We start from the raw sequence: 14568 nt of genomic DNA on the forward strand, positions 1-14568 counted from the left end.
GACTAAAAGATGGGAGTTATATTATAAATCCATGTGGCTCCAGTTACCTCTCTCTCGTGTAAACTGCCATGAATGACGGGGGTCAGGACTGCAACCCACAACAGGCCCTATGTTTGAATATTGTATTTAATTTTTTCCCAATAGTAGGAATGAATAACTTAAATGATCAGAAACCATGAATTTTATCACTATGGAATATTTATATATATGGAGAGAAACATGATAAAAAAAACATAGCCAGGAGACTGTAACAATAATTCCAGGTACCCAATATTAATTAATTGCCTCCAACAATCTCTGCCTACATTACTGTGGAGTCTTTTATTCATTTGAAGTAGCTCAATTAGGTATTGGTCTAAATAAAATCTATCTTTTCCTTGTGCGTTTAATGAGGAAATAACTTTCACATAGCTAGTTAATATCACCTGGAGTTAAAAATGAGGAGAAAGAGAAAGATAAACTGTTGCAGTTGAAATATGCTGATTTGACTATTTCTTAGGAGATCTTGGAGGATGGAATGCAGAATTCTCCTGGGGAAGATAAGGAGGATTGGTTGCCAATACTGACTTAAAAATACTATTTAAAAACACACACATACTAGTTTCTTTTTTCCTGCTTGAAACTAAAAAGTATACTATTTAGCTTCTTTTTCCCTGAATTGTAAAACCACACTTTATATCCAATATTCAATTTATCAGGAAAACAAATAAGATATTGTTTCCTTATCTGTGATGCCATTTTTCAGTGTGTTTCTCTTTTGTTTTTTCTTAGTAGGAAAGATCCTCCCAAACATATTTTCTTGTATCATTTATTTTTATATGGCTTAAATACCATTGATGTCAGAGCGTATTGATCACTTCACTGAAAAAAAAAGGCGATTGAAAAGTCTAGTGTTTAAATGCCAGATGTTAAAATATTTTTAATGTTGAATTGAATTGATAAATGACCCCTAACCCGAATGCTTCCTCTAACCGTAAGAAGCAGTCTTTTTTGATTGCTAGCACCTCATAAAACATGGATTTTCATTTACTCTCCTTGGAAGGCCTCTGAGAATATTTGCATTGTCAGCAGCTGAAATTGACCACAGAAATGATAACGAAATAATTTAGAAAATTGTGCGATCATTTAGGCACTGAAGACGTGTGCAAGGTAATTAAAACCAAACTTCAGGACGGTGAGCTTGACTGCAATTGGCGATTCTGCAGTGGGGGTCACCGCTGAAGTTGTACGAAGGCATATGTTCAATTACAGTTGTAATGAGGAACACAGGATGGTTTGATTCTTCATTTGCTGCGCTCATCTCCAGAGGATGCAATGGCCTATATTAAAACAGGAACAGAGACTCTTTTGTGGAGGATAATAAAATATGCAAGATAATCCACGCCACGTGAATAGATGGTTGGCATGTGACTTTTCTCTTTGGGTCTAGAACTCTTGTCCTTAGCTGCTATCAAGGAAAAGACAAATGGAAATGTTCACTATTACCCACTTAGGAATGAGATCAATGCCTCTGATCTCCTTAGTTTGCTCATGATTATTCCATGTTAACAAATGCATATTGTTCACAAAGGTGTTCTTAGTGGATATGCACTTATAAGGGCATCTTTGTGTTTTATTTTTAAATCAGCAAAGGAAAAGAAAAATGCACATTATGAAGTTTTTTGTTGTCTCATCCATTGTACACAAGACATAGTAAGAGATATAAAGGAGGCTTTTTCACTTTATTTCTTTTTTATTTTACAATGAAAAAAACAAACGGCATTTCATTTTTAAATTTTATTCTACATGTTGATATACTTGAAAATACTAGTACATACTCTTGGATAAACTTAAAGAAAGACTTATTACGTCATGTTGCGATATAGGCTAATATTTGGTAGGAGGACCACCTTTTGATTTCATGAAAACTTGCATTCATCTCAATGATCATTCTCTAAAGTTTGCAGAATTACACTGAGCCTGGCTATAGTCAGGGCCCTACTCTTGACTTTAAAACAAAACAAAATAAGACAAGACAAATACAATCTTTCCCTTTTAAAAATTGCAATATAGAATAAGATCTTGAAATCTCTGATTTGAATAAATAGGTGAAGGCTAATTAGAATTCGTGAAAAAATGCGAGATTAGAAGATGCATGTTTAAGTCAGTAGTCTCATTTAAATAGATGTAGCTAAGAACCATTTTTGCTTTTGCCCTGCCCAGCACTGCCCTTTGGTGCACTGCTTTTCCTTAGTTCCTGTCGTGTGGGGTGCAAAATCCATACCTCGGCAACTCTGGTCATGTGACTGAAACTTGGTCCATCACAATGCCCGCATCCCTTGTCATACAGATGACTCTAGAGCAGCGGTTCTCAACCTGTGGGTCGCGACCCCTTTGGTGGTCGAATGACCCTTTCACAGGGGTCGCCTAAGACCATCCTGCATATCAGATATTTACATTACGATTCATAACAGTAGCAACATTACAGTTATGAAGTAGCAACAAAAATAATTTTATGGTTGGGTCACAACATGAGGAACTGTATTTAAAGGGCCAGAAGGTTGAGAACCACTGCTCTAGAGGTTGGTATGTTATTTAGACTTGGCCGATACAAGTCATACCTAGGCTGTTTCCATTGTAGGATCTTGAGAAGAAGGTCTTGGGTTTTGGAGTTGGAAGGAAGTAAATTGGATGCAAGGAATAGCTGAGAACATAAAGCCAGTCAGAGATCAGAGGACATGAGAGCCATAGGGAGCAAATCGTAGCTGCTTCATGTCCAGTGCAGGTGGAACACAGAGCTGCCCTTTCTTTCCAGTATTCCTCCCAAACATCCCTCTTTTTTCTTACTGCTTAGTTTAAGTTGCAGAAGTCCTATCTAGTGAAATAGACAGGAATTCTTAATGAATGTGATATTTGCATGTAAATGGGCTACTTCTACTGGATATCTTCCCTTAAATATGTCATGGCTTCCTACAGGCATCTTTATTTACAAAAAGTTTGGACTTCATTGACAAAGAAAAGATGAAATTTACTTTTGTGAATAGGCCTAAACCCTGAATTAACAACATCAAAATTATTAGATCTGTGCAGCATGAATGTTTATCAATTTAAATAGTGTCTGTAACCTTGCTTGGGCCCTGGATCCAAGTTATTATGTTGAATTCTTTTCTCTCTCTACTTTTCAAATCAAGTTCATGGGCCTACTCTATGCCCTTGAAATCAGATTTTGCAGCCTCTTGGCTTTTCTCCAAAAGTCTCATTGTTTCACAAGCCATCCTTATTTTCAATTCATCCTTCCCGGTCCACTGTGTAAATAGGTGGACCTGCGTACTCAGGAGAAGTCGAACGCATTTGGTTGTTATTAGAGGAAGGATAGCTGACTCACACATGTAAAACATTAAAGAAATCTTACAAATGTTTGAGTGATGTTTTTTCTGTTGTTGTTGTTGTTGGAGGCTGTGGGGCATTTAACCACTTCCTGCCAGGCACACTCAAGCTTCTCTCTGTATTACCAGGTATCGTTTTAGGCTAATAAAATAAACAAGGACACTATTTTAATTTTCTTTTCCCAGCATTTTTATTAGTTTACTTAAATGAAACATGCTATACACTGTGCAGCCTTTCGGAAGGTGGGAGGAGGGGGGATTCTATATTGTCACGAGGAGTCTCCCCAGGGCCAGCACTCCGATGGACACGAATTTGTGGCTGATGTACCTTGACATTGTGGTGGGGTGTGTGGGGGAGCAAGATTCCTATAGAGGCAGAGCTCCTGAAATAATGATGCTTTTTAAAATATATACAATATTCAGGGCTGGAACTGCTTTTCCTTCAGTAGCACAATCCAGCTGCAAATGGGGCCAGTATTCTGTCTCCATATCGAGCAAACATGCCATTTTTAAATGCAGGAGAATCTCATTTCTCCTTATCTGACTTTCTGTGCTTGTGTGTGTGTGTGTGTGTGTGTGTGTGTGGGCGCGCGAGCGCGGGCGGCGGGGGGATATGGGGGGGAAAGAAAAGTGGCTTCTGCCAGCTTTGATACATTTTGCTGGAAGCTGTTTTAGTGTTTTGAGTACTATAATGATGACTGCTTACACGGTCTCCTTGGTAATCTAAACGGCTGTGTGAAACACGAATCCGGTTTGTGCCCTATTTGCTCTTACCGTGGTCATCTAATACTGTATTTGTCTCATCAAACGTTTAATTTGGGTTGTGGGTGGTCCATCTTCATATGTCAGGTGCAATTATTATTTTAAAATAAAAGAACCAAGATAATCTAGTTCTGATAGGAATGCATTACACTACAGCTTGCAGACTCAGTTACCAATTAAATGTTAACATATAGATTCCAACCACAAAGATTAAACATTTTTTTAGTATCTCATTTGTTAAAAAGCAAGTTGGAAGGCAGGTACCACGAAAGGCAATGTTAGCCATAAGCCTATTCACTGTCTCAAATGCATTTCTTTTGAAATACCAACTTTTTTTAAAAAAATGAGAAAAAATGAGATCTTTTATAGGATTACTTTATGGGAAAGTTTCTTAATAAAGCTAATTGTTAAATAACAGATTAACTGGAAGTGCTGGTTAAACATTGACACAATTAAGGTATAAGAAAAAGTCACAAAACACCAGCCTTTCTAGAAGTTAAACTTTAGTAAAGAGACACATTTAGTGAGTCTTTTTCTTGTACCAAAATACCATGTCCAAACAATAAACAGGCCTTTTTAAAACAAGAAGTATGAAGGTAAAATTGCAGCATCAATATACTCATATATATATATCACTTGAAATAGTTAGAACAAATAGTCTTTTTCTACATTTTTAAAATCACTACAGACACTGCAAATAAGGCTTAAGTATTTATTTAGTGGAGTACAATGTGTGTTGACCGGTACACTCTTACGTCCTGTTTTCTATACCTGCTCTAACAGAATGAATTTCGATATGGTTACATTATGGAACCTTCCAAAGCTCTTTGAATTTACAGAAAAGATGTTTTATTTGGTTTTGTAGAGACTAGATCATACAGCTTGAACAGGTTGTTCAGCATATGGTTACACATATACCAGGATATCTTTGCTCAGATTAAGGCCCTGGGAGAGTTGCACTTCGTACCAAATTCCTCGAGAGTGCCTTTGAGGGAGATGCACAAGGGGGACTTATAAAGGGTACTTACATACGAAGACAGCCTCGTCGTCACCTACCACTGCTACAGGTGGCAGACAATCGTTAGTAAAAAATGAGGCTAGGCTACTAAGGTGTATTTAACAACCAATTTTCCTGCTTTTATATATTCCTGGAGACCCATGGATGTATTGGAAGGGAAACATTTAGCCTTCTGGTCTGTTTCTTAGGAAAGAAAGCCTTAGCAGTGATACATGTTTTTAAATGATGGCAGACATCTGTCACTCAAGCCATGCCCCCAGCACTGTCGTGTGGGAGGTTGACAGTTCTCATTGCAGAAGTGCAGACTAAGTCAACGGATCGCCCCCGGGCACTCACAATGTCATCTCCTACTCTTGAAGTGTTTGCCAAGTTCTGAAATCACTTTGTCGTGAACGTGCCTGTGGTGTGCTGAAGAAAAAGCAAAGGCCAGTCAGAGGGCAGCTGCTGAGGACACTCTTTAAAACCCCGAAAGATATTTAACATCCTATTAAATAAATAACTTAGAAGGAAATAGAAAGGGATGAAGGCAGAATGCACAAGCATACCATACTATTTGCTTGGTTAGAACAGTTTTACACTAACATGTGTACATCTTTTAATCCTATCCAATGCTCCACGATGCCACGCCCAAAGCTCCTTTGGTTGTGCACAGAACATGACCCAAGTGCTTTCCAGTAAATGCTTGCGTGTCTTACTGCTCATTGAATCACTCGGCTGGAATGAGCCACGAAAGTCTTTGACATGAGTTCATATTCCATAAATAACTTTTCTGAAGATCATTCAACAGATTGTTCCATGTCCTTTAAGTTCTATCTCAGAGGTTAAAAAAAAAACAAACAAAAACAAACATAAACAAAAACTTAACCAAGAAACCCAGCCACAATGTTGTTCGTTTCGGAGTAACTTCTATTCCATTTGATCCGCCTCTATCTGGATTATAAGGCATGACACAGAACTAATGAAAGGAACATCATACATCAGCAGTGTGTACAAAAGCCTTTAAAGACTTCCTTTCTTTCAAGCAAGCAGACGCCTGCCATGCGTCTTTGCCTTTTGAGCTACTGTGTTCATGAAGAATACCCACTCTTCCTGGCCAAAGAGCCTTTGGTTCCACTGCACCCACAAGCCCTGGCTGCTCCTATGAGTGCACCACCATTGGGAGGAAATGAGCGGAGGTGTTTTTCCTTCGAGTTTTCTGTCCTCTCCTGGGAGCTCCTTTTCCATTCAAGGCCACGTACATCTGTCTCCCATTGTGCTGCCAGTTGAAGGATGCATAGGTGTTGTATCCATTTTCCTCTATCCTCTCCTTCAGCTTACAGTCATTGTTGAATTCTTTCTGCAAAGTAAAAACCAAAATCTCTTATTCTTATGTTAATGATACTTGGTTCCATTGGACTGGAGCCAGCTGTAGAACCCCAGTTCTGGGGTTTGTGTGCTGTTGACATTTGTATGCAAGGTGTGCACTTAATAACACAAATTCAACAGCAGAGGGTAAAACTAATAACTCATAACTACAAAGCAGATGCTATGTGTGAAGACAGGTTATTTACTTTAATTGATCATCATAGACTCATACTGAGGCCCTTTTACAAAGCTGGCATGCCTTGAATATGATGTGGTTTAAGTACCTAGAATGATGAAACATTCCACTAACAATATTTGTGATGAGTCAATGATCAAAAATAGTGTTATCAACCCCCCCGCCCCCAGAGTAATGACTAGGGTGCCTCATGGGTAAAATTGAATTATAAGAAAAAGGTAGGTTTTTCAAGTGTTTAAACTTTATCTACTTATAAATCCACAATAAACACACCCACATTGATGAGAAAGCGGATTAATATTTCTAGATAACCATGCGGCCCGGAGAGAAATGAGTGTTTTTCTCTCTTCTAAACACCAGATTTCTCACTTTTGTAAAATTACAATTGTCCATAATTTGGAATTTTGATAGGTTTTATTCTGAGATCTAGGAATGATGGAAAAGTAGGAGGGGGAAGGCCTTTCTTTGTGAATTACCATATCAAAGAAATTATAAATATGGTGACTAGCACTGGCAATGTTGTATAACCCTGAAGACTTTGATCTTGGGAAATTCCACTCTATAGCTATAGTGCTTTGGCTTTGTTTCAAGTGACCATGTGTTTTTAGGGGGATCTTTTGGGACAAGGATTGATGTCTTATTCATTCCATAAATCCAGGATCTCACTCTGGAGTTAATAATGAAGGGGAGGTGCCTCACTAATTTCTAGACTCTGGCTTCAAAAATGTCCTTCTTTCCTTATACCCAAACTAACACAGTCAAGAAGTTAAAACTTGGGACTTTTGCTCTTCTAGTTCTACATTCTCCATCTAAACCAATGGCATTGTAGGCATCTCTCAGTTGACGGGTCTACTGGTCAGTTCAAATAGTTTCTCTCACCTCAGTACTTTTTGAAATTTCTACTTAATTTATAATTCTTGAACATGTATATACTTAAATATCCAGGTTTATGTGGGTTAAATCATAATTGTGAACATTAGCAGAATCATCATAAACAGGTATAGTTTATGTTAATGTGATTAGTTTAAGCTTTGTTACCTGGAATTAATTTATCCTATGTGCTTCTCTTCTATAAAGTAATATTTAAATGTGGTTTTCAAAGCAGATATGATTTTTTTACATGAATAATTACATTCATTTCATTAAACAGGGTGCAGTTTAGACACTGGGAGGATAGAGAAAATTTTAGATAATTTTATATTTGAAACAGAGTTGTATAGAAAAAATTTATACAACAATGCTTCTTAAAGTGAGGTACACCTGTAGCAGACCCCTCATCTCAGACTTTTTTAAATATTTAGACCATAGCTCACATGCTGTATCAGAGTCTCCACAGGAGGCCCTAGGAATCTATTGTTTATAGCATTTAGGTAAATCGTAAGTGTTAACGTGTTTTGTTTTGTTTTTTAATCTAGGCTAGAGCAAGATCTCAAAGTAGAGTCTTAGTTTAGAAAAAGGTTTTGAATTTCTTTAGGATACCAGGTACATTTCTTTGGTCCTTACATCAGGCCCTTTGAAGGCTTCTTCTGTTTAAATTCAGTTTTATAATTTATTCTCTTAATTCTGTCAATCAAGAGAAAACTAATAACACAATAGATGCATTATTCAAAAAATGAATAATGAAAACATAAGAGGTATAGTTTTTCCCACAAGGAAATGGAGGAAACTATGCAAAAGAATAGAATATGGAGCTGGATTAATCAATGATTCTGGATGCCTAACTGATATTTTTAAGAAAGCTTATAAAATAAAATAAAAATGAAGACAGGAAATTATAAGGGTTGTCTCCTGACATACAGAATTATATTAGGTGTGTGCTCACGAATTTTGATGGCATACCCTTTAGAAGCAAAGTTCCCAGACCTGTCCATCCTGAACAGGACATCCAATTTGAGGAGATTTTTCATTTAATTTAAACAAATCATCATTTTTCACTCTTCCTAATGATAATGCCAAATCACAAGATGATGCACTATGGTTAGAGAATGGGTTTCTCTTTGAAACTGGCTGGAAGTGGAGAGCCTATATTGTAATGAGCTGAGCTCACTGGAGAGGTAGTTAGGTTTACGCATTACACAGCTCAGTGGACTGCATGGTTCTAAGTGCTGAGGAAATAGTAGAGAACAAAGCAGACTCTGACCTCTTAAAGTTCACAATCTACTAGGAGAAGACAGTCAACAAAAACACATTAATGTGCCTAGCCCAGCTGTGGGCAAACTACAGCCCGCGGGCCGGATCCGGCCCGTTTGAAATGAATAAAACTAAAAAAAAAAAAAAAAAAAAAAGACCGTACCCTTTTATGTAATGATGTTTACTTTGAATTTATATTAGTTCACACAAACACTCCATCCATGCTTTTGTTCCAGCCCTCCGGTCCAGTTTAAGAACCCATTGTGGCCCTCGAGTCAAAAAGTTTACCCACCCCTGGCCTAGCTGGTGTGGCTCAGTGGTTGAGCATTGACCTATGAACCAAGAGGTCATGGCTCAATTCCCAGTCAGGCTACATGCCTGGGTTGCGGGCTCAATCCCCAGTGTGGGGCATGTAGGAGGCAGCCAATCAATGACTCTCTCTCATCACTGGTATTTCTCTCTTTCTCTCTCTCTCCCTTTCTCTCTGAAATCAATAAAAATACATTAATGAGAGAAATATATGATAAGAGCCATTGCAGGTCACTAAAAAGGGTGCTGTGATAGAAAGCATGGGACACCTATTTCAGATAGAGATAGAATGAATGAATTCATAGACCTCAGAGCTCAGAAAGAAACATAGGCACAGCACATGAGCTGTGTCGGGATAGAAAAAAATGTGGGGCAATGAGAGACCAAGTATTTAATACTTCTATGACATAGTTAATTTGCAAGTTCCTCATTTCTCCTTGATGTCACCTTTTTAAAGAAGTATACTTTATCAATTAAAAATTATTTCAATCTTTTATTGCAATTACATTATTTTACATTTTCTCCCTCAATCTAAACTCATATTAGCTGGCTTTACTTTAAAGCATTGGTTTTGGCTGAGTGTGCGTATCAGTAGCTCTTTAAAGAATATACATACACTTGGTCCTCTCACCCAGTAAATCTGGTGATAGTAGATTTAGGAGAGACCTGGGCACATTCATTGAAAAAAAAAGAAGAAAAAATGCCTCAAAGATGAGTATGTTGTGAACCTCTAAATAGAGTCACTTTCTAAAATACTCTATTACTCTTCTAGGCTCATTAGTAGAGCAACATATATTGGAAATTTTCAACTAAAATTTCTCTGACTCCCCCCACCCCAGCCAAAGGTACCGACCCAACGTATGTCTGACTCTCCAGTTATAAGTGGACCTGATAGGAATGAAATACAAGGCTGTTCTATACCCAGACCAATTATGGAATCAAGTTCCAATGATTCTCAAATTGTGGTTCCCAAACCAGTAGCAGCAGGAACACCCAGGACCTTGTTAGAAGGGCAAATTCTTAGATCCTACCTAGATGTACTAAATCAGAAAATCTGGGAGTGTGTTTTCATAAGCCCAGTGATTTGAACACATGCTCAAGTTTGAGAGCTACTGGCACTCCCATCCTGATGTTCATCAACAAAAGAAGTTTATTGACACGTTTTAAAGTGATATTTCCTGATTCTGGCTATGGAACACAGGGATGTATGTAACCAAAGCACCGGCTGGATACCAGCTCCTTAATGGAGTTAATCACTATTGTCTGGGTAGATAAAATTCTGGAGTTGATTGCATGGCACACAAAATGATACATTTTTTGATATGTCTCCCCATTTCAGATTTTAACAGAATACAAAACACCCAAGTCTCTGTTCCATCTTCAGCTCTAACACAGACACATTATACGGTTTTCTACTCAAGATTGTTGTTTTCAGTGATCCTTTCTAAGTTGTCTGCAGTGCCCATGCCAGTTTGACCAGATGCTTCCGTGAGAGTCTGACTGGTGAGCAATCCAGAACATTGACTGACGGACGCCAGCATCAGCCTGTGTGGTAGGCTAATGGGCGAACAACAGAGGAGATTATAGAGTTGGAAGAGCTACCCTGCCAGCCCTTGAAACTGTGCTGAGCAGCCCACTGTGGCTCTATTTACTAGCAATGGAACGATAACAAAGCTATTCCATGTCTTCGGGAAACAGTCCAAAACTGTGGTAGTAATTTACTGCAGTGAATTTTGAAAATGAAAGCAGAATACTTACTGAGCCATAGAGTTTCCCCCTCTTGTTCATGGCTAAATAATAGTTGCTGTTAATGGCTTTGACTGCAACAACTCCGATTTCAACTGAAGTTATCTTCAGGATACCTGAAACATACAATTACAAAAGGCTACACTTAAAGGAGTCACATAAATTCAGTTGAGAGGAAGAAAAATGAGAAGAAATGACTGAGTTTATTTTTGATGGTTCTAAAACAAAAATATTTCTTTTAAAACTTGGAAATAAAATGCCAGCTTCTTTAAATGTGCCTGAAAACCCAGAAGCTATATAAAAACAGGTAGTAGTTCTTTAAAAGAATTCCCCTGTATTTTACTCTGAGAATATGGGGAAATATTGTTTTAATTAAAATGCTTCCTTTGCTAACTCTGCATTTTCAACCCCATAAATATTGAAACAACTCTACTCATCTTAGTCTAGATTTCACAAAAACTTATCAGAGCGCACATCTGTATTATGGTATTAAATTAAATCTGTAGCATATGTCAGTAATATGTCAGATTTGCCTCAATCTGTAAAAACAGTGGTAAACTATTTCTTCTTTGTAGGACACTTAGATAAACTAAATCTTTTGCCTACATTTAACTGATAAATTGATTTTCGGTAAATGTGTTGACATTTTGAGGTACAGAGTGACTAATCCCACACCCACATTATCTTTAACATAGCAGGGTCACTACTCTGGTTTGGGAGGAAATCCATCGGCATTTTTTAAAGTTTTCTTTATTTTTCTGGAAAGAATGGAAAAATTAAGTTTTCAGTTGTTGTTTTTTTCATTGTTTGTTTTTGTTTTGTCTTGTTTTGTTTTCTGGAAAGAATGAAAAACTAAGGGAATTAGTAACTGATAGACAAGAGACCTTATCCCCTAATACACAAGTTTCGATTGGTGCATCTAGAGATACTTTTCTCTGAAAAGTTTCTAGGTAACGAGAGAAAAGGCATTTGATATTCTACTCAAAATGCCCACCTATTTTAGGTTAAGTAGGCCTTGGGTACTCACTACTTACTTCTTATTTTATGACTCTTGGGAAAGCTTTCTCAGGGTAGGAAGCTGCACTGTGATGATCAAATGCCTCTGGACCCAGAGTGGCGGGGTCTGAATCCCGGCTTCGCATTTACTGGTCAATGACTGTAGCAGACATCACTGAACTGCCTGGCATCTCAATTTCATTTGTAAAATGGGCAACATAAGAGCAGCTCCCTCATATTCTTGTTGTGAGGATTAAATCAGAGATACATATTAAATAATTAAAACTTGTTTAGAGCTTAGTGACTTCTTAATTATTATTAGAGGAAGTTTTCCTCTAAGAGTTCTAGATTTTGGAACTTCTTCCTGAACAGAACCCACAAATTCCTACGGACTTAGCCCATACAATCTGGAAGTTGATCATATGTTATTATTCATCACATATTACCTAGCATAAGTGACACCATCCTGAATGTCATTGACACACTGTGTATTTATACTCTTCCCAATGGGAAAGAGTGGCTTGTTTTCAAGACATGAATGGCTCCCTTTCTTTCACACGTTGATGAGCCATGTGGAGGTCAATAGACATGCTTGCATTCCCCCAGGCAAAGTTGGCATAACCAGAGAGACTTGTGCCAGAACTACATGCCAGGGACCATTCTGTCGAGGTATCCTAAAGGAAGTGTCTGGCCTGACACGGCATTCTCTCATTAATAGAGTAAGATCGATTTTTATTGACAAACTCAAACTAAGGAAAGATGATGAAAGGTGAAGGAGACTTTTAACATCCATTTTCTTTACGCTGGTTGTTGCCTTCAAGGTATGAACTCCCACACACACATTCATTTACATATTGTAAGACATACTTTTTTTGCAGTTTATTTCTTTAGTTCTCATAACAATCCTATAAGGAGATATTGCTATTTTGAGTTGCAGATGAAAAAAATGGAGGATACTGAGGTTACATAACTCACATGTAAGGTCATTAAACAACACAGGCCAGGAATGATGTATCCAACATTTGAACCTTGGCTTTTAGAATATCTTACTCAGAATCTCTGACTATTTTGCCTCTATATCATATCTCCCCACTCTTTCCTGTTTCAGGAATCCTGTTGGAAAACCATCTGACAAAATGACTCATCAAGATAATAGTGTTTAACAGGAATACCACAGAGGACAGTGTCTGATTTTAAAAAAAAGAAATCTAATGGACTTTATGTCATAAGCAGAAGATATGGAGCAAGGCAGATGCTAGGAATCTTGGGCAAAATATTTAGGCTGCTATTTACTTTGCCTGTTCAAGAGGCAAGTAAGCACTGCCAGTAAATTGCAAGGTGTTCCCTATGTATGTATGATTTTGTAACTGGAAACTGTTAGAATGAAAAGTAATGAAGGATGATTTTAGCAAAAAAATTTTTTTTTAAATATTTTTTATTGATTTTTTACAGAGAGGAATAGAGAGTTAGAAACATCGATGAGAGAGAAACATCGATCAGCTGCCTCCTGCCCACCCCCTACTGGGGATGTGCCCACAACGAAGGTACATGCCCTTGACCAGAATCGAACCTAGGACCTTTCAGTCCGCAGACTGACACTCTACCCACTGAGCCAAGCCGGTCAGGGCTTAGCAAAAACTTTTTAAGGTGAATGAGAAGTAGTGGGATTAAACTATAATAACAGACTAAGTTGGGAAGAGGAAACGTGTTGTGATGTAAATATTACTAAATCCTTGACTGATTATTTTTGAGAGTGTATTGCACATGGTAGAGCATATTTAGCTTGGAAATCTGTGGGTTTCATTCTGCTTTGCACAAAATAGGAACTCAATATTCAAGAAATTCATCAATCGATTCACCTCTTATCCCACTCTATGACTAGTTAAAGCTCGCCTGGAAAGGTTCTATATATTTCAAAATAGAAAGAGGGAAGACGTAGGTGATGTAAGGTTCATTCAAATTCTGAAAATAATTTTTTGGATACATCATATGTTAGTAAGTCATAATTTGATAATCTTGTGGGTGATGGACAATGACTGCCTTTGTTATAAATATCTTTGAATGTGAGAGTGATTTTCTGAGAAACTCCTCAAGTCCAGAAGACTTCTCTATTTTTCATAAAGAATCTCTCCAGTGTTCTCTGTTCTTTGGTGAGCATGATCCAGTTTGCCTATACAAGTATTTTTGGAAAAGAGCACTAGAATTTTGTTTGACAATTTTTAGAGTAATAACTTATAGCTCTCTATGTGTATACCTTGATGTAAACTTAAATGCCAACTGAAGGACAGCTTCCTTGGAGAAATTAAGGGAACAGCATACAGAATCTCTCTGTATTTCTCACAACTGATGTGAATCTACAGTTATCTCAAAATTAAACTTATAAAAAGTACTGTTTTGTCACTAAAAGAAACTAGCACCTGAAAATTATATCATCAATAGAAAGAAACATAAATTATATTTCCTGTATATTTAGATATTTTGTAAATTTAGACATTCTTATAGTGAAATTCTGTCATTTATATTAAGTTGTAACCACATCAGTTTTGCTATCTCTCAAAAGATGAATATGACAGGTGGTATTGTAAATCAGTTTAAGGGCTTTTGAACAGTTTCATACATAAGAAGACCTATGAGGAGAAGGGCACCCTTTTGGGAAATGATAAAAAGTCAAGTATGGCTCTCCTCTTGCAAAGTCTGTGTTT

The 14568-nt window shown here is 37.4% G+C and overlaps 1 protein-coding gene across 1 annotated transcript in view; it reads right to left on the reverse strand.

Moving 5' to 3' along the window:
* Positions 1–3996: 3996 nt before the first annotated feature.
* The window catches only part of FGF10 (fibroblast growth factor 10), a 79788-nt gene continuing 69216 nt past the window's right edge, over positions 3997–14568 (reverse strand). Inside the window, exons 2-3 of the mRNA XM_006095384.3 lie at positions 10883–10986; positions 3997–6481 (exon numbers count right to left, since the gene is read on the reverse strand). Of these exons, the coding sequence (XP_006095446.1) occupies positions 6284–6481; positions 10883–10986 (302 nt within the window). The 3' untranslated portion in view covers positions 3997–6283. The remainder of the gene's footprint in view (positions 6482–10882; positions 10987–14568) is intronic.

This window comes from Myotis lucifugus, unplaced genomic scaffold (genome assembly GCF_000147115.1).
Source record: "Myotis lucifugus unplaced genomic scaffold, Myoluc2.0 scaffold_153, whole genome shotgun sequence".
Lineage (NCBI taxonomy): Eukaryota > Metazoa > Chordata > Mammalia > Chiroptera > Vespertilionidae > Myotis > Myotis lucifugus.